We start from the raw sequence: 27,389 nt of genomic DNA on the forward strand, positions 1-27,389 counted from the left end.
GACCCCACATGCCCCATGCCTGCTCCAGGTTTGCTCGCCCAGGCTCAGCAATGGCAGCATGGGACAAAAGATGTTGCTCAGCATGGAGACAAAGCGGCACCTCCCCTCTTGCTGCCAGCAGTTCCCTTCTGCAGCTGCCTGGAGCCCATGCTGGGTTACTTTGCATTTGCTCTGCACTGCAACCACTGTCCCATGGGGCAACCAAGAGGTAGTGGTGACGGCAGCAGGGGGAGGGAGAGGAGGGCAGGAAAATATGCATTTTAGGGAACAGCCACAAACTCTCTGCAGGGAGAGCTGCAGGAATGGGAGAGAAATTGGGAGAGGGGGAGGGATATGCACCAAGTATGAAGCAGAGGAATGGGAGTGGAAGTCAGACAGGGAGGTGGGAAGAGATTGTGTACACCTAGATATAAATGGGGCTTGAGAAACACAGTTAGCTTGAGCTGAATGGTTTGTGCTCCTCCATAATATGCAGAGAAATAGGAGTGGGTCAGCTGGGGTTTAAAAAAAAAATTAAGTGTCTATTGCAGTCTGTTGTTACTTCTTAGCTTGTGGATTAACTGTCTGTTATTATAAGCTGCTCAGCTCTCTGTATAGGGTAGGACAGAAATCTAGAATAATATCTAAGTTTCCAAATTTTCTGAAAAGTAAGTCTTGTCTATGCATATGTCAGTACATGTACAAAGTCCAGTATGTATGTACACAAACTGCACGTTTCTTTAAGAGGCATACAATTTGATAAAAAGCACATAAATCCTTTTGTAAATTTCAGGATCCAATACACATTATTTTTCCTTAACCACAGAGTACACATTTAAATATGCTGGTTCATTCTCGATGCACCAAGAAAAAACCTAGGCTAAATTCACTTCTACAGACAAATGAACCACTTAGGCATTATGCAGTACGGCCATGAACTGCACACCTTTTATTTAGTCACTGCCTGAAAAAGCATGATGGGCATTTGCTGTATGCCTATAATGCTTTTAGCCTACAATCACTTGGATTTTAAAGTGCATGTTAAAATTTCATCTTTGAATTATAGTTTATGCTATGTGACTAGATTTAAAATTTAAATATTCAACCTACTGCCACCAAACAGCAACTATTACCATATCTCAAATGTTCAACATTTAAAAATCTTCACTACTTACAAATATTGCCCCTAATTTGGGCTTAACATTAGAAAAGGGACTATATTAATGTCTTAAGCAAAGTAATTTCACTAGTAAATTCTAATGCTTAAAGTAACCACAACAAGAGCACAAAAAACCCAGCACCATAAAAATGGTACATCTCATACTGTGTGAGCTCTGCATTTTATAATAATCTACTATCAATGGAACCAAGATGACAAGGCAGAGGAAGGCCTTCTGTAAGCAAGGGCCTCTGAGCAGCGTGTCAGAAAGAAATTGTTTTTCTGCTTCTTTTGATGGGCTATGCTTTCAAGTCAGGAAATTAGAAACAGGTGTGCCAGAGGGCACACATATCCATGCACCACACTGAAAAACACGCGTTTTCAATTTTCAGACATGAAAGAGACTCCTGTTGAATGGAAGGAGAAATGAAAATCCAATTCTGTCTCTGCAAGCCATATGCAGAGAGCTTATGGAGCTTTGACAAGCTGCCGACTTCGTCTAGCTATCGACATGTACTGTTCTTCAATAGGAAAGCATAGGAACTTGTTTTAAAAGGAGTACAAAATGGAGAATTATACTAATCATATATATTAGAGAAGTTAAAAAGTCACCCGGTTCACCCCGCTGCCAGTGACAAAACGTTGTCTAAAGTCAGAAATTACAGAATATTTCTATTTTATTTTTTCCAACTATTTCATACACAAATTTTAAAAAAGCCCAACAATTTTCATAACAGATTTTGTTATTATTTTCTTTAAATTAATGGCACTGCCTACAGAATTCAATTAATAACATCACAGTACATCAGATAAATTGCTATACTGTACAATCCTGAGTTTATTTTCAGCAACAGCCACAGGTGATATACAGTAAGATCTAAAATGCTTATATTACTAATAAGAAACACTAATTTATCTTTAACTCTGGTTGTCATTAACAGTATTTTTAGAAAAGGCTGAATAACAACCAAATAAGCTAATTAAGCTTTTAAAAATAGATTTGTTGTTCTACCAATACTATTCCAATAACATAGTTAGTTGCATAACACAAACGCATGCACATACACACACAGAGGGCGCAGCTACACGAGATGCTTAACTTAGCATTAGCACAGTTTACTGTGAAGTAAGTATGCACATCTACATGTGCACATGCTTACTATGCATTGAACCTCCCTCATCTCATGTAAATTTGCCACCTGCAAGTGCAAATAGCAAATTTACTCAGGACTAGTATGGCACTATAGCACTTGTGTAGACACCAAACTGGGAGCAAAACCTGCTCCCAGTCAGCCATCGGGGGGCGGAGGAGTGAGATAGCTCCCTGTTCCCGGGAGCTGCCAGAGCAGGCTCCACCGGAGGAGCCAGGGGGGGACTATGTGCCCAGGTCCCAGCAGCAGGGAGCTCCAAGAACATGGTCGGGAAGCAGGGGCTGGGAGATCTGAACGTCTCAGCTCCCAACCCACCATCAGGATAACAGAGCAGGAGGCTAGGAGACCCTCCTCTGGGAGACCGTGGGGCCACTGCTGGGAGACCCTTATCTTCCAGCAGCAGCCCTGCAGTTGGGAGCTGCTGCTGGGAGATAAGCATCTCTCAACAGAGGCCCCACAGTCCTGAAGCCAGAACTGGGAGTTCTCTGCTGGCGGGGGCTGGAGAGCTAGGGAGGCAGGGGGAGAAAGCATTACAGATCAGCATTGGCATTCAGCAGATCTCTTTGTTGAAACAATGGAACTAGTAAATGAATATTGTTTTTGTTCCATTTTCCATAAGACATAAGGTAAAATTATTTACTAGTATCTGTACCACCCAAATGAATTTATATTTTTCCTGTCTTCCATCAAAAGACAAATTTTACCCAATGTAAAGCCCAGAGTTTAAGTTGCAGTATAGACTATGATTCTAATATCCCTTTACATTCTCACACCTTAGTTCAAAGCAAGCTGAAAAATTAGACGAACACAATGGATCTATTTACTGAAGAAAATAGAAAAGAGATTCCGAGATCATCTCTGAGGCATGGAGTCGAGAATGCTCTTGTGAACAGCAAAGTGTCAGTTGAGAAGGTCTTCAAAATGTTCCTTCCAATGGGCACTGATGGCACGCCTTTCCTTGATCAGGTCTCCTCCATCCTTAAATCTCAAGGGGATTGGTCCTTGAGGTGAATAGACAAGTGCTTGGACTGTAGATGGCCCTGGGGGCATTAAAGAAACTGCACATATTGTGGATGTCAGCGAGATGTTGTCAGCACATATTGTGGACATCAGCGAATCTCCTTAGCCTTGTCTTGTCACCATTTGTTCTTCATAGCACAGGTCCTCATTTGGACCCGTCTTGGATCATCAGAGATTCCATTTCTTCTGGTTGGAGTTGGTGTCATTTTGCGAAGCACAAAAATCCTTGCACTTGCAATCGATCAACTCTTGGATCTCCTGGTCACTCTCATCAAACCAGTCTTGATGCTTCCTGGTAGAGAACCCAAGTGTCTCTTCACAGATGCTGATAATGGGCCTTAATACGCTGCAGACATTTCTCCCATTGCTGTTGATCAGAATTCACCAGTTTTTCACTGAGGCACTAGTGCAAGAGGTCTCGCTTGCTTCAGTTCTTGAGTCCTTCAATGTTGAACTTTCATCAACATTGCTTCTGCTGCAGCCATCGTTTGGGGGCCAGTTTGAGTGACATAACCAAGTGGAGGAGTTGGTGATCAGTCCAGCAAACATCAGCTCCAAGCACAGCTTAGGTGACGGGGATAGCTTTGTTATCATCTGTACCCGGGACTGCAAAGTCAATCAGGTGCCAGATATTGAGTGATGTTTTATGCCAGTCAATCAGGTGACAGTGATTAGATATTGGGTATTGTTGCCGTGATGTCTTGTGCCTACTTTTCCAGCAAAACAGGACATTGGTGATGATGAGCCCATGTTCTGTGCATTTGGTCGAGAGGAGGACGCCACTGGAGTTGACTTTTCTTACTCCTTCTTTGCCAACGGTTCCATTCCAGCAAGTGCTATCATGCACTGCTTCAAGCACACACTCAGCTAGCATGACGCTTCCTAGAGTTTCAGCCAGCACTCTGACTACCACATGCAAAAAACTGAGCTCTGTAAACCGCTCTTCTGCGTTTTTCAGTCCACTTTCTACAATTCTTCCCAGCAGTTCCAATCATGGCCTGTTACTAACTATCTTCCTGCAACCTGGGCCCATTCCCTCGGAGGGATCCTAAGCTGGTAACTACATTGGCCAGGGATGCACAATGTCCAGCCAGTGGGTCAAATGTGGTATGTGGAGCCTTGGAATCTAGACCTCAGGGCTCCCCAAGAGTTGAGAAATTTGGCAGCAGGGGAGCAGTGGCAGTTAATACTGCCACCTTTCCTTGCTGCCAAAATCCCAAAGCCTGTGTGCTGGGTCGGAGCCAGGTCACAACCCTACCCCCTGCATAGCGAGATCAGGGCCAAGCCACATCCCCTTCCCTGCGCATGGCTGGGTAGGGACTGAGCCAACCCCCCACCCTTGCCCCCTTCTTCCCCACTCCCCCCTAACCCACTACAGGATTGCACCATGCCCCTCTCCCTCCACCCAGTAAGGCTGGGGCCAGGCCACATCCCCTCCCCCTGCAGGGTTGTTTCAGTGCCAGACAACACACCTTCTACTTACTAGGCCGGGTCACACCCCCTTCCCTCCTACCCAGACAGGCTGGGGCCATGTCACACTCCCTCCCTCCTGCAGGGTTGGGCCACGCCTCCTCCCCCATCACAGCTGGATTGGGGCAGGGCTGGCTCCAGATGGGGCCCCAGCACATCTGCCCAGATTGCTGGATTGAGTCCATCAGCCAGATCTGGCCTGCAGAGGGACTGGCAACTGCCCATCCTAGCCTTCTGGGCAAAAAGGTTGAGCAGCACTGACCTAGGCAGGCACCCACATCACAGAAGACTTCATAAAGGTACCAGAAGACAGCTACCTGTACTTCAACAAGGGAAAACAGGCAGCCTAGAGATAAATAGACTCTCTCCAAAAAGTCATGCATTACAATCGGGTCATCTCTGCTCTATGTGCACCCTCAGATATCCACAAGGTATACTACTTAACAATTACATTCCCAATTTCTTATTTCTTATAGCAACAGAAATGATAAAAGACCTGGAAAACTACAGTTGTAATTAATTTAAGAAGTTCAATCTATTTATTCAAGGGAAAGTTAAGAGATAACTTGATCATCATGTGGAAGTAAATGCAGGGAAAAGATTCTGATAGAAGGTTCTTTTATCTAGCAAACAAGATCATAATAAGATTCAACTGCCAAAAACTGAAGCTAGATGCGTTTGGAATAGAAATTAGGCACAAATTTCATTTTAACAGGCGTAATTAACCTTTCAAAATGAACAAATCATATGAGGGACTCTCCTAATCTGAAGTCTAACAGAAGATGACTTTCTGAAAATATACTCTGATCTGATGAAGAAAATTGCTGGGTGAAAATTTATGACCTGTCCTACATAAGAGTCAGATGAGACCACAGCAAGCTCCTGGCTTTGATCTATAAATTGTTCATAAAAAACAAAGGTTCTACCTGCATCTGATCTTGGGCTATTTTTGCACAACTTACTCGTTACTTTTCTTAGGTTACCTTAGTTTCCGCATTTTTGCAATGTTCTGGGAAAGATTTTCCACATAGACAGTTTCAGGAATACATTAAGCATAAGCAGTACAATAGAAGAACTTTTAATTCTTCCAAAATATAGCTGGCAGTTCTTCATTTTATGCAATGATACCACAAAAGGAAATAAACATATCCAATATATCATTGGATGATTTTTAATTCTAGCCTAGGATCACAAACACAAAAATGCCTTCAACATGACTATTCTGTTACCCCTCTGGAGCCAATTCCTCTTGCCAACATCCACATTTAAAATCTATGTGAGGAAAAAAACCAGTATGAACCTGCTACAGGATGCAGAGTAGAATCTATTCATGGAAATAATCAAGAATCCCGTAATAACTTTATGGATGGATTAGAGAAATTTAAATGATCTGATGCTGCCATCTCTCTTCTCACCCCGAATAATAGTTAAGCTTCGGGTAGCTGAGAGCTCAGCCATATTTTCCCAGTGCCTTTCCTGTCATCTGTAAAGTCTCTTCTCTCTTAAATTAGTGGTAAATGGCACTATAGCTGCCTGATGAGCCCACCTCCCCTAGTATCAATCCTATGCTGAATCAAAACAGTTCTTCTTCTTGTGTCTCTGCACCAGATTTGACCATTTTTTACACATGCATTTGTTGTACTTTGTGAGGTCTTTCATTGTGCATGTGCCTTCAAGCAGCAGGCATTGCAGCAGGTGTTGCATAGTCTAAGGCTCTGTGCTGCAGTCACAGGTGGTTGAACCAACAGTATAGCCCAGGGGTAGGCAATTATTTCAGGTGGAGGGCTGCTTACTGAGTTTTGGCAAGCCATCAAGGGCCACATGACAGGCAGCCGGGGCAGATGTATATTCATTTTCTCAATTTTTAGGGGCCCCGTGAGCCAAATAGAATGGCCTGGTGGGCCACATCCAGCCCACAGGCTGCACTTTGCCCACCCCTGGTATAGCCCTACTTCTCCATTAGTTCCTTGTAGCATCCAACTCTGGTACACAGGCAGCTGAGACATTGCCACCTTTGCTGTGGCTCATCAGTCCCTGGTGATAAGGACCTGGCAGTGGAAGTGGGAGAAGAAATTCCTGAATCCTAGGCAACAATTCCCTCAGACCATCTACTGCTCTTGATTAAATGAAGAGCCCTGCACCAGAACAAATCCAACAGAAACTTAAGAGCATATACCTTCACTCCTCTCCCTTTCGTCTTTTTATACAAGCATTTCTTAGATTCGCTGGTTTGTAGGGTTTTTTTGTTTCTGTTTGCTTCTTGTCAGAGACATCAGCAAACGTAAAGGAACCAGTTTCTACTTCAGATCCATAAACACGTTAGCAGCAAAGATATCCCTGACACTCAAAACAGATTTCAATCGCTCTCTATTTTTCCTTTGCTGGAAAGCTACCACAGCATGTAGCTCTTGTTACGGGTTCTACGCCTGGAGGCAAAAACAACTTGTTCATTGAAATGTAACTGCCTACCAATCATTTGTTTCATTTGCACAGCTATTACATAAAATTAAATCCAAACAAATCAACTCATACACTTGCTCAAATGCAGCAGCCAATTTCCAAACCCAGCTTCTATAATTTTTGCAGGGGTGCTTGTCTTCCTCCAATTACTTTCACTCAATGCCTAGCCCAATCTTAAATCCACTATCCCCTAACATTTTAGCATGATTTGTTCAATAACTATTTGGTTCGAATAGTGTCCACTACTCCCAATTTCTTTAACAGATCCTATTACTCATTCTACAGCCAAACTCTCATTATTGTTGCTTAATTGGCTGGACAAAGCAAGAACTACGCTTCCCAATGTTGCAGAGCACCTTGGTGCTCTACTCCTATAAAGAGGGGAGGTGTATAGCAGGGCACTGAAACACCTGCTACCTATGGAGCAGTAAGTAAGGAGCCCAGCTGCAGGTTGCCAGGGCAACAAGTAGAAGTCAGCTGACAGGAAGGGGCAGGGCCTGTCCCCTATATAATTCCCAGGCTGAGGCCAGGCAGGCAGTTCCCTGCTGGCAGCCATAGAGGATAAAGCTCTGCCAGACTAACCAAAGAGGAGAGGCTAGACAGCAGGTATAGCTGTGAGACTGGGGGAAGGATAGAGCACCCCGACGTGGCGGGACTAATCTTATAGCCAAGTGGCTATAAGAATTTATGTTGTAGCCAAAAGGCTTGAGTTTCTGTTTGCCGCTTACAATCGGTGGTTTGGGTGAAGCTATTAGGGGATGGAAGAGGCCTCACTGGGGACTCACGGTAGTGCAGGGACCCCGGTGCCAGGGAAGGCTCAGCATTTGGGGTGCACTGACCCCGGCGCCAGAGAAGGGGAGCGGAAAGTTGGAGGCCAGGTAGGGCTGAGGCCACCTGAGCCCTGCAAAGAGGTTTGAGACCCCAAGGACGGGAGTTGGGGCCAGGCACAGCTACGGTCACCTGAGCCCACCTAAGAGCGACAAGCCCCAAAGCTAAGGGGTACTAACATTTAACTGTATTGCTTCCCTTAATATTTTGAATTATTGCAGAGGGCCCGCATGCCAGAGAAAGACGGCACAGAAGGCGAGACAGACCGAACAACATCCAGTACAGCAGCAAGGCTTGGGGCATGGTACGGGGGGTGGTTGGAGCCATGCTTAGCCCTAAAGGCCAGGGTGCACGGAAACCCCATTATAAAAAACAACACGTGACAGCAGGAGAAAACAGTGTCCAAGAGGACGAAAGGCAGCCTCCCTTTAATACTTAAGATCAAGACGTGGCAGAAGAGATTTTGAGGGTGCCTGAAGTAAACTTGGCACGGTAGCGAGCACTAGGGGAGATCACGGCCGCCCCTAGGATCCCGCTCCGTGACACCCAACTTCAACCCTTCAGCTTGATGCATCTCTATTAGGGGTGTGCGAAGCAAGCCATATTTGATTCGGATTCAGCCCAATTCAGGGGACAGTGATTTGATTTGCTGATTTGGATCGCTGTCCTGATTCAATTTGGCTGAATCTGAACCTGAAGATTTTATTCTGAATCAGAGAATCAGCAATTCGGCCACAGACACAGCTTTATATGTTTTTTCTACATACCTTGAGGTTCTGGGCATAGCTCATGAACGCTGAAATGGTGGGGTGGATGGAGCATTCGAATAGAGTGCGGGGGTGGGGTAGTCCCCCCATGTGCTCAGCGACAGACCCAGAAGCGGACTGGAACTACTTCCGGTCCACTTCCAGGTCTGCTGCCAAGTGCACAGCACACCCCTGTTAATTTGAAACTTTGGTTGCTAATTTGATTCTGAGGATATTTGGCCCGATTCAGATTCAGCCACTAAATCGAATCAGGAGACCCAATAATCTCTCCACATCGAATCAGAAGCACCTAATTCGATTCGGAAAGATTCAATGATTTGGACATAGATACAGCTTTATATGTTTTTTCTGCAAGATGGCTTGTAAACACTGAGATGGTGGGGAAGATGGAGCATCCCACAGGAGTGCAGTGGCATCCCCAGGATGCTTGGCAGTGGACCAGAAGCACTTCTATAGAAGTGGTGCCTCCTGGATCTGGTGGGGCACCCAGGGTCCCCCCACAGCCAGTCACTGAGCCGGAGGGGGGCAGAGGGACAGGGGCCATTCCCCGCACCCCCAGCTCGCCAGTGGACCCAGAAATGGACTGGAAGTACTTCTGATCCATTTCCAGGTCATCTGCTGAGCACACGGGGGTCTTCCCCACACTCCTGGGGGACGCTCCATCTGCCCCATCATCTCAGCATTCACAAGCTGTGCCTGGTACCTCGAAGTATGTAGAAAAACATTTAAAGCTGTGTCTATGGCTGAATCGCTGATTCTCTGAAATCAGATTCAGCCAAATCAAATTGGGACGGTGATCCAAATCAGTGAATCAAATCACTGTTCCCCCGAATTGGGCAAAATCCAAATCAAATACGGCCTGCTTCTCTCACCCCTAATCTTCATGAGTCTCTTTTCTTACTCCCCTTTCTCCCTACTTGCTGCCTTCAGCATTCAATTCCCCAAACCGGACAAAACATTTAAATCATTCTGTCTGGGCCTCTACCACTTATAACAATCCTTCTTATAGACAATTTTTTCAAGGTACCAACACTTAACTGTACTTCTTCCCTTAATATTTTGAATTATTGCCAAATTTATCGTTTCAAACTGAATTTAACATTGAATGAACTTAAAGTCAAGAACCAAATCAGACCCTTGTCTTCCATTATACACATCAGACAGCTGTACTTACAGGGATCATGACAATCTACTTCTGTCTCCTTCCAAGCATATGCTTCCACTTCTGGTATACTGCCAGAAGGACAAATTTCACCGCTTTAGCTCCTCTTCGGCCTCCTTTTACTAATCTTGATCTGCAGTTAATTCCAGCAGAGTCCAAAAACTTAGTTAACTACCAAATTACACAAGAAATCCTGGCTGGTATCTAAAGATATGAAGAATACAAGTTTACTTAACTTCTCTGCCATTTCAGGTGGACTCTCTTCTTGCTTTCTATTCTAACCTTTGCTTAGCTTTGGCCAACCAAGACTGATGACTGGCTCAATTTCACATCAAGAGCCTGTACCACATGAGAGTCTGCCTGTTTACTAGAAACAAGTTCTATATGATCAAAACTGAACCACATAAACTGGCTGTTATAAACCTCTTAAGCCCATCTTCCCAACCATTCCTTTGGGTTATGATTTTAATTAGAGCTCTAATTAGGTCTCCCAGAAAGTTTCCCCTTGAAAATAATAGGTATTTACCTCATTTGGGCTGAAATAACCCAACCTATCCATTCTGGGGCTCTGATAAGAGACAAAATTGTCAGTATTTGTTCTTCCAAGTTTTCTTGCTTATCCAGTTCCACATACATATTGCTGAGTTCACCACAGCATCTCACCTTGTGATTTTCCTCTCAAGATAATCTCATCTCTAAATATTTACAGCTGCTTACCTCAAAATTGGCCAAGATTTTATAACTTTTTTACTGTAAAGGATGCCTTCCAAGATTTGTAAGGTTTTGGATCACCTCAATAAGTTTATTATCCAGATCTGCAGTGTTGCAGTTGGGCTTCCCTATATGCCCTAACACTTTGTAGTTGCTACCCCAAAGCAAGATGTCATCTCTACCTGCATACTGTCTCATTCCTTTCTAGGAAACTTTAAGCTTTTGTTTCCATGGCAAAACCTTCATACCACCTTTTAAATACGACTGTCTAACTTTGGATCCTGCTAAGACTTCCATCGTTTGATTCTAGATCAACAGGACTAAACCTTTTTGATTCTATCAGCTGAACAATATTCAAGGTCCTATTTGTAATCACTGGGAGTAGAATTTGATGACAATGTATGTTTCTTTGATACAATCCTATTTATTTAAAAATATAAATATATTTTCTACTCATTTACTTGCAAAACTGTATTTTGGACTAAATTAGTTATTATAGGAATATTAAAAAGGTTTTACTCTGTTGGTATTCTCTTCAAAACTGCAAAAATTTAATTATAAAAACTATAAAATATTGAAAATGAAGGAAATAACTAGTTTGAATCTCAAACATTTTCATCCAATTCTCTGGCCATTATTCAAAAGGCATGCAGTCATTTCCTTTATAACATACTACATAATGGCTGCAAGACCTTTTCAAAGCATGATATAACAGAGCAGTATGAATAGCCTGACTACTTTTAACAATTTAGCAGTTTAGAAAACAATAAAGGTAGACCAAAAATTGAATGTGTATTCTATGTAATCTGAACTGCTCATCTAAACTCCCTGTCCATAATCAATGGCTTTCTCAACCTGTTCTATGTAGTTATAACCAAGACTCCCAATGCTGCAAATACAGGTGCTTACAAGAAAAAGCCCTCTAATATAAAAATGCAATCATTTGCACAACTGGAAACTTAAACTGCAAGCTTTCACGCACAAAATGTCTTAAGTGTCTGTACAGTGCTCAACAAAACAACCCGGTTTGATTTTTTTTTCCTTTGGACATCACTGAAATACAGAATTTAAATACAAGATTCCTTTGCAAGAATCTAAAATATATTATCTGAAGTACTTTGATTAATCTAAATCTCCAAACATTGTTCATAACTGTAATGTATGAATTTCATTATGTAGCACGATACTAGTGTTCAACACATTTTTTGATAAACTCATAAGGTAAAAAATTCTTATTAATTCAAGTAGAACAAAATAACTAATATTTTGCATTTCAGTACCCTTCACATGTTCTGCATATTCAGGATACTTTATAAGACCACAGTAATAATCCACCTGCAATAACACTAATCTTTGTTCCTGTTCATTCAAAAAGAATTCCCCTATGATTTGACAGGTTAATTATTCTGTGCAGTGTCACTACATTAACATTAAAACTAGAATTGACACAGGCTATCATTTTTCATTCATTTTCATTCTTTGCTCAACTCCCTGCGAAACAATTTCAGAGTTAAGCATCTGCCAAATTTATAAGTTGGAGTCGGATGCAAAATCAACAAAGTTCATTTATTTTATATATGTCATTTAAATGCTTTACAAAAACTGTCATGAACCAATACATATTTGAAAAGATACAATCTATTACCTAGATTTTCTCATTTGGATAGCAAAAGTGCCACAAGACAAGCCCTTGCTATTAGCTTCTATAAAAGTACTGAGTTTACATATATTCTCTGTGTTTACATATATTCTCTTGAACTAGTTAGTTAAATACTATGGTCCTATATCAAAGCTTACTCCCAGTGGCTTTGGATTTTGTTTTGCGAGGACTGATCAAGATCAATCACTCTTAGACACCCCTCTCTAGGCATCAATTATAGAAATGATCCCTGAATGTACAACCTTACACTGAGTCCAACATTCTCTCTCAGTCCTTCATATCTTGTACTTCTCTCAAAATGTCTGGTCTTGGCTACTCTTGGAGATACCAAGCTAGATGAATACCTCTGGGTCCTACGTGGCAATTTTTATATCCCTAGAGTTAGAGAACTCTATCTGAACTTCTCACAGCTTCTACTAGTCTTGAACTGATCGTATACAAGCAGGCCATGCAAACTCCTGTATGGGTCATATGCACATGTAAAGAGATAAGGATGAAGTCCACTGCACATGAAAGCTGGCTTCCCTGAAGAAAGGTGAAAAATAGGTTCCCTGAAGTAAATTGCCTTCTTCCCATGTTAATTATTTTTAACAAACATAGAAGTTCAAATAGAAGGACACTTTGAAAACAAGTTTAAATTGCTACAGAACACTAATGCAAGACTCAAAATGACCAATAAAACAGAAGATGACAGTAGTGCAAATCTACAGGTGCATCACGTGCACAAATACCTGAACACAGACATTATCTGTACTATTCACAGCATCAAACCGAAAGTCTAGATTGGGGACCAGCAACCTAGCGCCTGCAAAGAGACTGGATGTGGCCCACAAAGCCTATATTTTGATAACAGTTTGACACTGGCAGGGGAGGAATGGTAGCAGGGAGGGCATGCCAGTACCCCACCTTCAAGCCTAGCTCTGTTAAAGTGGCCTGCTGCTCCTATAAAAGGCTGCAAATCTTTGTTCTAGACAATTTACACCATTACTACCATGGGAAATTCAATTGTTGGCAAGATCCATAAAAGAATATAGATTCTTTCCTTCCTGAAGCCACAGGTTTGAAACAGGTTTAAGTCATAAGCAGTCCAAAAAAGAGTCACCACTCACTGGACAACTCTTTGGTGGTCTATATGAAGTGAGTTGTTCACAAACTGACAAATAAAAAACTTTCTTCATTTCTTCACGGTGTTTAGAAACCTATACATTAAGTATAATAAGTTTGAACAGTAAGCAGGTGCAGGGATATATTTTAAACAGTGGACTCAACATTCTTCAAAAGTTCACAGGTTCATAGGAAAAAACAGGGCTGGAAGGGACCCCACAAGGTCATCTAATTCAGCTTTCTACTCAGGCAGGATCATCCCCGGTTAAACCATCCCAGCCAGGTGTCTGTTTAACCTGCTTCTGAACGTTTCCAAAAACAAAGATTCCACAACTTTTCTAGGTAGCCTGTTCCAATGTTCGGCTACCCTCATAGTCAGAAACTTCTTCCTAATCTCCAACCTAAATTGCCCTGCTGCAGGCCATTTTGCTTGAAGACATTTTTGTCCTGCCCCTTACAGCTACCAAGAAAAGCCCATCACCATCCTCTCTATAACTGCCATTCAGGTTTTTAAAGACTGTTATCAAACACCATCTCGGTCTTCTCTTCTCCAGGCTAAATAACCCTACTCCTCTCAGCCTTTCCTCAAAAATCTAATCTCCCAGGTTCCTAATCATTTGTGGTGCCCTACACTGGCCTCCTTCCAAACTGTCCACATCCTTCTTGAAGTGTGATGCCCAAAGCTTGACACATTACTCCAGGTGAAGCCTCAACACAGTGTTGAATAGAGCTGAAGAAACATTTCCCTTGATCTGCATGTGACACTCCTGGTAACACAACAAAGGAAGCTGTTGGCTTTTTTTTTTGGCAACAATAGCACACTGCTGGGCTCATATTCAGCTTATGGTCCTCTGTAAAACTCAGGTCCTTCTCTGTGGTACCACAGCCTAGCCAGTCATTCCCCAGTCTGTATATGTGTATGCAGTTATTCCATCCACAGAGTAGGACTTTGCATTTGTCCTTGTTGAATCTCATCTCATTGGATTGCAGACTATTTCTCCAGTCTATCTAGGTCATTCTGGATCCTAGCCCCGCTGCCCAAACTGTCCACCTAACTTGTCAACATTCTCAAATTTGCTAAGTGTGCACTCGATCCCATCATGCAAATCATTAATGAAGACGCTGAAGAATACCAGACCCACGTTATACAAGTACACTTATACTGTTGATGGTTGTGTTTAGAAAATGCTCATCAGAAGGTGGGAAAATGAAGGCCTCTTTTTCTCCAAAAATGAGAAAGAGACAGGCAGTTCAAAAACTTTCCTACCAATGTAATCTGACTCCAAGGGGAAAGTACTATAACTACAGAAAGGGAAACATGCTAGATTAGGTTTTGGGTCATTTCAAATTTTTAGCTTCCATGCTCTAGTCTCTAATGAATTTTGGCTACTAACGATTATCAAGAGTATCAATTTGAATTAGTAGTCTAAAAGTGAAATGCTGCAAATACATTTTCCACTTTTAAATAATATGCGTCTCACCTTCACTCCTCTAACAATACAATTTGATTTTCATAGATTATTTGACCGTACAGCTCATAACACCACCCCCTAGAAAAGCTAAACTTAGTTAAAACTTCCAACTGTTTCCTTTTAATGCGATCCATATTTTGTTTTTATACTTACTAAATGCATAGTTCAATGAAGGGAAATTAATTCCATACAAGACTACGCTTCTTAATTCTAAAACAATGTTATAGATATGAACAGTTACAAAACCATAACGCATGGAAGGTAACTTACCCCATAACTGAATGGTGCACTTACAATTTAGTTTACTGTAGTAAGTTTACCATTACCTAAAGCATTAAGCCAATGTCTTCAAAATTTAATAGAAGTGGGCTTTATAGTACAGGACAGAATTTGGCTTGGCAAATATCTTAAGTACATTCTAAATGTTATCACTCTCTTGCAGAGTTCACAAGCTGACCAATATATAGGCTAAATAAGAGACTTATTAAGGTCATCTGGCCCCTCCAGCTAATTATGACTGCCCATTACAGGGCCTGGAACAGTTTGCTTTTAAATTTATCATGTGATAACGCTTCCCTTAATTCCCCTTCCACTATCCGTTAGCATTAACTCTCATGTTGCAGTGTTCTTGGAGTTTTGTTGCATGAAATTTAAAAACATAGGTGTTGATTATTCTACTTACCTTAAGTTCCCTTCCTTGGCAGTCAAACACTTGCAGAACGGTTATGTTTTCTTCCCTTTCCCTGACAAGTCATACATTTAGTGCTTTTAATCTTTCCTCATAAGTCAGTCTCTTCAAACTCCCTTAATCAGTTTTATTGCTCATATTGTTGCATGATCATATTTTAAACAAGAGTCAGACATCAATATATTTTAAAAGCGGCACTGAACATAATCTTTTATTTTAGAATACAATTTATGAGCTTCTGAAAATGGAGAAAGAATAATACAGATTACAAGAGAGTTCTGACTTCCTGTAAACATTTCTATCACACAAACAGTTTAAAGGAAAACCAAAACCAAGCGTTTAATTAAACACCACTAGCCCGAAATTCAAATCATTTAGTAAACAGATGGCTATGCTTCATAGACCATCAGCAGTCTATTTCAACTAACTGAAACTGCTATTAATGTAATGTCATGCAAGCTAGAACTAAAGGATTTGAATCATCATAAAGAATGTAGTTATAAATAGCTATTAAAGTATTTACCACTAAAAAAATTGGTCCCAGCATAAAGAGACTTCTATTTAAGGCCATCATTAAACCCAGACATCTTCCTTAAGTATATTAGAATGCTTGCTCGCACTTGCAGAAGCTTCAACAAATCCAGCTGGCCATTGTAAAGAACAACTTAGGAAAATTAAATAAAGGGGCCCTCTGATTTTTCATCAAACAACCTCTAACTTCAGAAACATGCTTACTAACAATTACGGTTCCAATCCTGCAAACACTTAAACACATGAGCAGTCCTTTCTAGTTCAATGGGACTAACTCACATACACAAGCATTTATTACACTGAAATAAGCTGTACTCCTTGAGTAGCAAAACCTGTAGCTACCTTTGTCTTCAACCACACGTTTCCCTACACTAGTACAGAAATGAACATTTTGAATGAACAACATAAGTCCATAGCAATAAAAAATTTGAATACTCTAAGCTAGGTTGAAATACAGGAGAGATTGTAAAAAGATTAAAAATGTAACACAGTCTATGGCTACTTACAGATGTGGGGAACCCCCCCCCCCAGCACACACACCAGAACTCACTACTTTCAGCCCCAAAAGCTCTACTTTCAGCTTGGTGCTCCCCCACACCAAGCACAGCAGATGCCCAGAAGAGGCAGTGCATTATTTTGACCCAGCTCATCCAACGTCTGTATAGACTGCGTGATTCCTCAGGGCTTTTGACACTTCTTTCCAACACTGAATCCCCTAGTAGATAAAAGCACTAAATAGCCTTGCTGAAGTGCATGATCTACATAGACATTAGGCAAACATGCCTCCTCTTCTGGTAAAGCACTGTTGGGGGGGTGCTTCAGCACCCAACCTATGCAGATGCTGCAGAGCCACGTTGAACTAACACACTTCCTCTTCTGGTAAAGCACTGTTGGGGGGGGGGGGGTTCCACATCTATCAGCAGACCCATGAGATTATAGTTCCCTCAATATTATTCTAAATCTGTACTGTACATGGCCTCTTCATATCTCCACTAACTCTGTAATGGCATTCTTGAATTTTGCAACGTATTTTGCTGTATACAAACATAATAACGAACTTAACAGCAATGATGCTTTCATCCACCACTACCCTCAACTTCATCATCATTAATCTTTATACTTTGTTGTTCTAAGTCACTCTTTACTGCATCTATCCAGCACATCTAAAATTTTCCTCTTTTTCCATTTCATGTATGCTGGGATGTCACATTACATATGACATCCATGTCAGGTCCATTATTGGCACCAATCCAAATCATTACAACCGCCTTCCCTGAATAATCTATTTCAGTGTTATTTCTTGTCCTGTTTCAGTATCAGCATGACAGTGGTGTCATACATAGTGAGTTTTGGCTTTATTCAAAATATCTGTAGTCTTTCATATATGACAAGAGTTTTCTGAATAGAAGGAGAAGCTAATGCCAGACATCTCCACAATTCCCATTATTCAAACAGCAGTCCTCCAAGATCCACATTTTCCTCAAATGTTAGGTCTTCATCATGTCTGGGGGAAGGGGAGGGGAAACTTGTTCAAAGTTATCATAAAAGAAAAAAGTGAACATGGAAAATTAGCAAATATAGAACACATGAAAAGGAGGAAAGAACAGAACAGTTGTTCAGAGCAGAGGCGCTAATGTTTGCCTTTACTCATATAATTATAAAAAAATCAAAATGGAAGGGACCTCAGGAGATTGTCTAGGCTATGTACAAACATTCAGTTTCTTGTGGGAGAATTCCCATTCTCCTGGGAGAAACCCAAGGTGTACAAACATTCATGTTTTTTTCTTCTGGACCATCAATGGCAGTTCTGGGAGAAAAATAAGTTGATTCCAACCAGGCAGAAATCAGTCCGGGGGGGGGGAGGGGGGACAGTTTTTCCTGGAAGAATGAACATTTGCACACTTTCCCCTGAGACCAGGAGGAACAGAAGTGGAGAGAAAATCTCCCATGCTTTCCTGAGATCAGAATCACCCTGGTCTGGAGAAGGTGCAGGGAGCAGCTGCTCCAGGACGTCCCTTAAAACTAGGAGAGAACCAACCGCCAGCTGCTCCCCACAAGCTCCTCACCCACCAGGATCCCCGCTGTGAGAAGTGGGCAGTGGTTGGTGCAATTTAGAAGCCAGTAATACCAGAAAGCAGGCTCAGGGAAAGCCTCCCCCAGCCCAGTTCTGCCGGTTTCCCCTTTCCACCAACCCTAGAAACTATGAAACAACCCAACTAGGAAACAAGAGCAGCAATTTAAAAGCTGATATAGCCAAGAACCACAATACTAGCAGCCGCACCAGCAAGGGCCAGATGGTCCCAGGGCCACATGCCATATGCCCTCCATACCCCCTCCCCTCTGTTGAACTGCACACCTTGACCTGCCCCAAGTGCCCCAGATGCAGGTTCCTCCAGTACAGATGCTCTACAGTGCAGGGTCCCCAGTACTGTGGGCTGCACCAACCTAGGGTAGGAGAAGCTGGAGAGAAAGATAACCCAGAAACCCCAGCTACTTCTGCAGCTGAAGCAACGTAAGGGGAGGGAGCAGTGGCCACATGGGATCCCAGGGGATGCAATTTAACCCTTCCCAGGCCACATGTGGCTCACAAGCCACCCACTGGATGGCCCAGGTCTATAGGAAAGACTGGGAGACATGCAGACGAAAAGTTAATTTTTCCTCTTATTTAAAACATTTGTGCATTTTATTTGAAAGACAGAATGTTTGAAAGATGAAAACATTTTGACCAACAAAATGGAAATCATTCCAATGTCATTCCACCATTTCAAATAAGATCTGTATTAGATACGTAACTCGATTTCCTTCCTGCTTTACATTCACTGGAATACTCCATAATTTCAACATTTTTCACTGTGCTATATTATATATACACACACATTAGAGAATGAACTATGTACAGCTATCCTCCAGCTATTTCACCAAGGGTAAATTGTTAAAATTAATGCCATCATATAACAGTATTATTTCAAGAGTATACCAAAGGGAATATTAATACCAGTTTTGGTTTATCTGGGTCTAGAACATATCAAAATGCATATAGGAAGCTTAAATATCAAGGGACTATTAACAAGTCAGAAACACTGTGGGAAAGGCTAGCCCTATCAACATACGGTATAATAGCTTTACCTTCTAAATCCATTAGTAACAAACTACTTCATTGGGAGAAGGCTCAAACATATCACTTTGGAATAGAACACTATCAGGATGAAGACCTGAACTTCATCTTATTTGTGCAATCACGAAGGAAACAGTACCAATAATACTTTACTTAGTCTTTTCCACCTAAGGGGAAAAGAATATAAAAATAAAAAGGACAGCATGTGGTAGAATAGAGGCCTTTCTGTATACATTGTAGAAATGCCTTAACACACTAGGATCTAGGAGGAAAACAAATGGAATTTATGGAACTACCCACAGAACAGATGGTGCTTTTACTGGGTTATAATCCAAAGAACAGTACTGACAGGGAAGGACCCACCAATCCATACAACTGCTGCTAGAAGCCAGATGTGCAATAGCTCATCTCTAGTAGCAAACACATTCCCTCAACATTATAGTGATATGGAGAAACTGAGTACTGGAAATCCTCTCATATGGTTGGGGTGGGGAGGGGTGAAAGAGAGATGGCCTAATATCAAACTTAAGTAGATTTTAAGTAGCCAATAAGCTGAATTCAAGGGTTGTAAGAGAATATAGCCCAGGAACAACTTTTAATAACTAGCTTGTTTTGAAGTTTTAAATATATTATAGAAGAAAATTGAACAGCAGTTCAAAATATTTATAAAAAAAAGTAGTAAATACCTGAAGTACTCACAGCAGTGGAATAAGGATTGAGAACTCCAGTATTTTCAGCCCAGCAACCACATCCATAAAGAGCTGCCTGAGAAAAGAAGTTGATCTTTCATAAATTGAAGTTCTCAGCCAGGTTTCTAAAGAAAGGAGGGTTATTACGTGGGATAATAAAGGAACCGGTTTTAAATAAGTCCAATTACCATGGCATAGGGGAGGGGAGAAAGGACACAGGACTTAAGGGGGGGGAGGGGGTTTAAAGCACTGTTCTGTTAAAAAAAAAATCCTATGGACAGTCCAAAGATGATTACCCATAGGACAGCACCAAAAATGGACAAACCAGTTGTCCACCAGCTGCACTATGTGCTACAAATTCCTGAAGTCTCTCAAAATTCCTATGCCTCCAGTCATCAATCATTTATTTTGCATTTGTCCTGAAACTGTGGGGCAACACAAAAGTGGGCTACTGGATTAAACTAAGGCCACACTTTCCACAATACTTGTATTAAACAAGGATTATCTAAAAAAAATCTAAGCATTTCAGAGTTTCAGTGTTTCCTTTTAAGCTTTTTGGGATATTTATTGGAAAAATATACAAGTAGGGAGAAACAGTTTTTCTAACAGTGCATTCTGATATACAACATACTTGCTATTCCTGGTCCAGAGTGAAGTCCGCAACACTTATAAAAAAATTTTTTAGAATGTCACCAAGAACAAAGCACCTTCATTTCCTATACAGAGGACTGAGATCTTCCCATTCGAGTGATACAGTGGTAGTGCACTACCACACAATTCTTGCCTAGTTTAAAACTTGTACTGTTATAGCTACTTTCCTGTAATTTCAAAAAAACTGGAACTAATCACCTGACCAACTCTTCCAGGATGCTTCAAAGCTAAACCTCCACTGGAGACAGCAGCAGCAACATTTCCTTCTTGGTCAACAACGACTGCACCAACTGTGTCCAGTGTTCCTGAGTCATTCTCCTATAGAACATACAAAAAGAAATAACTACTAAAAACAGCTTCTTAACAAACGCTTAATGTCAAATCACAATTCTTAGAGCTTGCAAATTAGTGTTCGGAAAAATCTGATGGCTGACAAAGGGCTCTACTGAACAAAGCTGCCTCTGATGCTGTCCATATTATACATGTCCTGTGGACTGCCGCAACATGCTTAAAACAAAATCTAAACAGAACTTCTTGGGATGTGAAGGTAATGCAAACCTCTGTGTTAATTCACTAGTTGAATGCTTACATGAATAAAGATGCTAATTAATACAAACTTGAACAGTGATAACCACTTGTCCACTAAGAACAGACATGCAAACATACTGTTCTGTCAGTCAACCCTTTATCCCCATCTCAAAAGCAGCAATAAAAAATTGCAGTTAACTAATCTGTGGGTTGGGGAGAGGGAAAAAGTCTTATAATTGAAATAAAACTACTGCATGGAGCAGATGACCCTGTTCAGCACCTTTAAGAGCCAGCTACAGCAGAGTCATCTACTCCACCACCCTGAAGCATGCCACTGAGGGTCATCTGCTCTGCCTTCATAATGCTAGCACAGATGACCCTGTGCAGTACCATAAATGAGGGGAGCTACTGGGACAGGCACCATCTTTTTGGGAGAAGGCAAAAATAACTGCTGCTGCAGCAGTGGCCGACCACACTACCACCCATCAGCACTGCAGCATCTGGTGCTGCCTCATGTATCACAGCTGCCCTGGGTGTGATGCCCTACTACACCTCTGACACTATGGGCCAGCCACTGTAGTCCTTAAAAGGTGCCATGCACGATCACCTGTTCCTACATGGCAGCAAAAGGCTCAAGTCACACACAAAAGGGCCAGGTGTGCTGAGTAATTCAGATCATCACTACTCTAACAATTCCTGGGGCTCTCCCTGGTTTGCTTCACTGGAGTGTGAAGCAGTCATGATAAGAGCTCAGAAGCTATAAGAGCCCAATGTCAAGATCAGGCTTCCACTCTTCATGTAGAATGACGGAGCCAGGAAAGAGCCCACCAGGTGAGCTGGCAGGAAACCATGTGGAGTTGGATATACTTCAGAAGTTCAGAAAAATTTCTAGTGCTAAGCTAAAAAAAGTGTCTGAGGTTAAATTTAAAATACTTACAAAGATAATTTATTTCATTCTTAAAAAACACAAAGTTGGCTGAATGTGCTTTCCTCACGCTTGCAGCAGAGGTCAAATCTAAGCTGATACATGCACATAACATGTAAATACAACCACCCACTTTTTTCTACCCCATATCCCTCAAAGAGCTAGGAAAAATGGGATTTTGAGCCCCTCAGACAAAAGCAATTTGCTTGTTTGCGTCCTGTGACGTTTGAATCTAGAATTGCAATTCAAATCTGGCTTTTTAATAAACTCTGGGCTGTCTCGATTCAGAATGACAACAGAAGTTACTTGTCTTGGTACATACTGATATGAATTTTTAGCTGTAAACAATATAGTGCATTTGGGCAAAGCTATCTTTGTTAAAAAAGGATGATTTTTATTTAGGTCCTTTCCCTGGTTATTTTATTTTCTAAAAGGATTTTTTTAAATGGCAACAGCAGTCGAAGGATCGGTCTGTAGTATTGACTGATACTTTGGGGGTAGAAAAAGTGCTTTTTCCTAAAATGTGGGGGTCAATGTATAAATCAGAAAAATATGCTATTTTAAAATGCGAGAAGAGGAAGACAACTTGCTGCTTGCAAGAACATATCAGGTGATCCACTTTACTTTTTCCATAGGTCTGCTGCTATTCCATAATAAGTGAAGCTGCATTGCTGTAACTGAATCATGTTTCAGTCAGGGCTATGCTACCCTGATTTAAACTTCCCCTCTAGGACAGGAGCACACAAGCAAACAGTTACAGTGGAACCAGCTGAACCACAGTAAAAACCCTCTTCCCCTTTAAATGGATATACTTGTCTGCCCAGGCACTAAGAAAGTCTACCAGTTAATTACAAAAAATAGCCATTAAAAGGGACATTATGTTACTAGCCTCCTGGCATGGACATAAGTTAACATCAGATACTCTCCTTCCTGTTTAAACAGATCCAGGTAAATAGCTTCACTGATTTCAATGAAGCTAGTCATGCGAGTGCTTGCAGGACCGGGATCCAAATGGAGAAGGAAAAAAATCCCCGAATTATCCAGTCCCAAAGCTTACTCACTTTAGATTTATTTTGTGGTACAGAAGAACTATGGCTTAATCCGTTTACCACAATATTTACAACCTCCTGAAAATGAAGATATGCATGTTAGATAATGCTTTAGTCATATATTTTTGCTTGCCTTAGTATCAGTGTGGCACTGTCAAAACTAACTCAGCACCTCTTTGTGGCTGTACAGCACACAACTCGCCCCCGTAACTGGCACCCCTGAGAGCAAAAAAAAAAAGCAACTCACTCCTCTCCCATCCAGTAACAGCCAGCTTCTTTCTTCCACCCACACTTTGTTATTTCTGAACCAGCTCCTACATCTAAAAATCAGCACTAACTATAGCCAACTCTGCTCTTTGGACCTACATCCATGTAAGAAAACAAGGCAAGGGTGAGGTGGAAGGGAGTCAGGTAAGTACCTCAAATTACCCTCACCGTATTTATTAGAGCATTTATCCCCATAACATTCTCTGGGTTGGAAAAGTCTGAAGGGAAACTGAAGCTTGTTTTGTTGAAGGCCACAAAAGGGTGTTATAAAAATCAAATTTTAATTTCAAAATGTTATCAAATTCTCTCTCTCTAAAATGATATTAGAATGGGGAAAATAAGTCTTTAAAAGACAAAGAAAATAACAATTAGTAGCTCCACACCTCAATTATTAGCATTTTTACAGAAGTTTCCTTATCCTGGTGAAAACCTGTTCACATTACACCAGGTTAAAAGTCTCAGAAAAATCTCAGTTTGCAGACGCTCAATAAAAACCTAGTTAAGAAGATAGTCCCTTCAAGACTGTCTTCACTGAGCATGCTTTAGGTCTTCATGAGTCCTAGTACTGCCCATTCCCAGAAAGCAACTGCACTTCCCGCAGTACAGGGCTCAGAAAAAAAAAAATAAAGCCAGACTCCTGTTTATCTGTTACCAAGAAGCCCAAGAAAAGAGAGAGCTCATACAAGGAACTAAAAAGTGGTAAAGAGGAATTTAGCAATTGGACAGGGACACGAATTGGGAAGCCTAAGATACAGAAACTACAACAGACATAGAGACCGAGACCGAGATAAGCAACAGGAGGGCATAAAAAAAAAGAGGCAGAGAAGACCACGATACAGGATGAAGGTGGAAGAGATAGGAAAGTCCATAAACCTGCTTCCTTTCCAAGCCTGAAATGAAAAACAAGATTCTCGAATTCTGCCATTCTTCTACTATTAAGTAACCCACTAGCTAAGTGTGTTTCTCATTCTCCAGAGCAGTGTATCCCAACCTTTTCCAGGCCAAGGCACACTTACATTAATAAACATCTTCTGCAGCACACCTGTTAAGGCATTCCTCATCCTCATATCCACTGTAGCTCATTGCCATGGCAAAATTCCACGGCACACCCGCTCACTTCTGATGGCACATTTTCCTGCCGCAGCACACTGGTTGGGAAACACTGCTCTGGAGGATGTGGCCACATAAAAAAATGACAACTTAATATTCTTATCTATTACTTAGCTACCTCAAGTGACAGCCTATGCAATTCATCCAAAGGTTCCAGCACTGCTGCTAAACCACACGGGTGTCAGCTGGATGATACCTCATGGAATTTTCTTTCCTTTTTGTCATTTTGAAAAACCTAGGAAATTCAGTACAAGAAGTAAGGCTTTTTGTGGCTGATGTCATTTATTGGACCGACTATGTGGTTGGGACAGACAAGTTTCAAATGTAGGTATTTTCTTCTCTATTCACTTTTGTTAAAAGATCAAGTTTTCAAAAAATAAGGCACTCCTAAGCTAAAAATAACCAGAATTAAAGCTATCAGGACTACCTTGACTTGGCCTCCTCTGCAGACGGATTACACTCCAGTCTTCAATTAAACAATCTCACCCTAGGCTCTACGTCACTCAGAGGACAGAATCAAGGTCCACATAAGAGAGGAAGCTGGTTTTTGTGGGATCCCTGCATCACTTACTGGACAAACTAAGTTTGCAGTGAACAAGGCCTAGGATTGCAGGAAATGAAGTGGTTACAGAAATTAAATACTTCCCTGGGGCCAGGATTCGACCCCTACTTCTGCCAGGCTAGTCACATAAAGGAATCAGAACTCATGGTAGAAGTGATATCTTTTATTAGACCAACTAGATATCACCTTTACTAATAAAAGATATCACTTTTACTACGAGTTCTGATTCCTTTTGCATCTAGACCAATATGGCTACAACCTGGATGCCAGTCACATAAAGAAAACTTTTCACAGGTGGTCACTACTGAGTTTTTTATTTTATGTATGCCCAGGACCCTGGGTCTTATTTGCAAGTCCCAAGCATTCTCAGTTGCAGCTAAAAGTAGAGAGAGGTATGCCTTACATACTACACAGAAAAAACCAGGTGTTTTGTATCCCAAATTGGGCACTCAGAAAAAGAGAGAAAAAAACCACACGCACACATACTTTATATATATATACACATACATACACACACACGTATATACACACACACACACACATACATACATACACACACATACATATATACACACACCTCTAACTTACTCTCCCAATGTTAGCTCCTGGAAATAAATGCCATCCTGTCACATCAAGAAAGGGTGATGAGAAAAATAAATATATATTATGAATGCTTTGCAAATATTAAAAGTGCATACCAAGTCCCTCAACAAGGGTTCAAACCAATGCATCTTTTTAAAAGGTTTTAATTTACAATTTCTTCCACAGGTGAGATGCTAAAGCCAAATATCTCTCTCAAAACTCAACAATGAGATAACTTCTAATTGAACACCACATCCTAACCAAAAACATCCCTCTTTTAAAAAAACTAACAGTGTAAAGATATGTAAAGAGGATAATGGAAGAGACTACTATGACACATGCTATTTCACTCTCAATACAGTTTAAAAACAGTATGCAGCTTGAACTGAAAAACTGCAACTGACAATACATACACAAATTGGCCTTTCCAGTCAAATTAAGATTTCAGATCAAGTTTATGCTCAAATTTGATCACAATTATGTTTTCTCTGCATCATTGCCATTATAAAAAATAAAAGCCATTAAACAAAACTGCACTGTGCATTTTACTTCTTATCTAAATTAGCATAGAAACACAACTTCTAAAAATAAGTCCTAAATTCTATATTCTCTCTCTGCCTCAGAAGAGTCAATGCCAATAAAGTAATAAAACTCAATTACCTGGGCAGTTCCTGTCAAAAAATTGTGAGAAGTTATGTTGTTTATAATTGTACAAATTAGAAAACATAATTAAAGCAGTTTCCTAACTAAAATCATGTATTGCAGTATTTGAAAAAAAGGCACTTGATTGGAAACTATGATAGTTTCATGGTGGTATAGTGTCATCACATAAAGTATGGCAAAGACAGTTCCACTCTTATACAATAAAGGTTAAAAAGGTGAAGTTACAGTACTTCTGTAAAATATCTTAAGGGGAAAATTCCCAAATCAGCCCTTTTGTAGTGGCTTACTACCTCTTACTACCATTGAACAGCAAGCAGACCCTTGCTTTATTTAGCTACTTTTCATGAGGTGAGACAATGAGTTACCATAAAGAAAAACTGGTTTAGGTGCATATCTTAAGGCTTTCATAGAAAGGCCAGCTGGACAGCAACTGGTCACAAAGGTTGCAACTCAAAGAGTGGGATAGGAATTCTTATTTTTCATGCACTCTTCCGTAATTATTATTAAAAGTAGTCCCAAAAAGCATGTAGGAGAACAAGGGAAAAAATGTACTTTCACAAGTAAAGCTAGTGAAATCTCTACAATTCTTAACAATTAACTGAATTTAGGACAAAAGTTAATTCAGAGTCTTGGAATGAATTACCAGGTTTGGCTCATAATAGGGAAATTAATTGCAGGTGGGATACAGAGTCAAGCACAAAGAGTTTGCTCTAGGCTTCTTTAAAAACCACAGCCAAACAACTTATGCAATTCTTTGGCAATATTTTGTCATGGGTCCATTCAGTGGTAAGTTTTTATTTTGGGTTATACAAGAAGCATCCATATCACCCATTTCAGACTACTGTAGGTCCACATCTTGTTTAAGGAAAATGAACAACGTCTTGCTGCAGCAAAGCAACATTATACAGGCATACCTCGTTTTATTGTGCTTCGCTTTATTGCGCTTCGCAGATATTGCGTTTTTTACAAATTGAAGGTTTGTGGCAACCCTGCGTCAAGCAAGTCTATCGGCGCCATTTTTCCAACAGCATTTGCTCACTTCGTGTCTCTGTGTCACATTTTGGTAATTCTTGCAATATTTCAAAC

At 41.0% G+C, this 27,389-nt stretch overlaps 1 protein-coding gene across 3 annotated transcripts in view; it reads right to left on the reverse strand.

The window, feature by feature from the left end:
- The window catches only part of TASP1 (taspase 1), a 170,645-nt gene that overhangs the window by 84,437 nt on the left and 58,819 nt on the right, over positions 1 to 27,389 (reverse strand). For all 3 annotated transcript variants that reach the window (XM_019549122.1, XM_019549121.1, XM_019549123.1), the window contains 2 exons: positions 20,816 to 20,935; positions 19,964 to 20,042 (listed from right to left, as the gene is read on the reverse strand). In XM_019549122.1, the coding sequence (XP_019404667.1) occupies positions 19,964 to 20,042; positions 20,816 to 20,935 (199 nt within the window). The remainder of the gene's footprint in view (positions 1 to 19,963; positions 20,043 to 20,815; positions 20,936 to 27,389) is intronic.

The sequence above is a fragment of the Crocodylus porosus genome, unplaced genomic scaffold, assembly GCF_001723895.1.
Source record: "Crocodylus porosus isolate Cpor-Errol unplaced genomic scaffold, CroPor_comp1, whole genome shotgun sequence".
In the NCBI taxonomy this organism is placed as follows: domain Eukaryota; kingdom Metazoa; phylum Chordata; order Crocodylia; family Crocodylidae; genus Crocodylus; species Crocodylus porosus.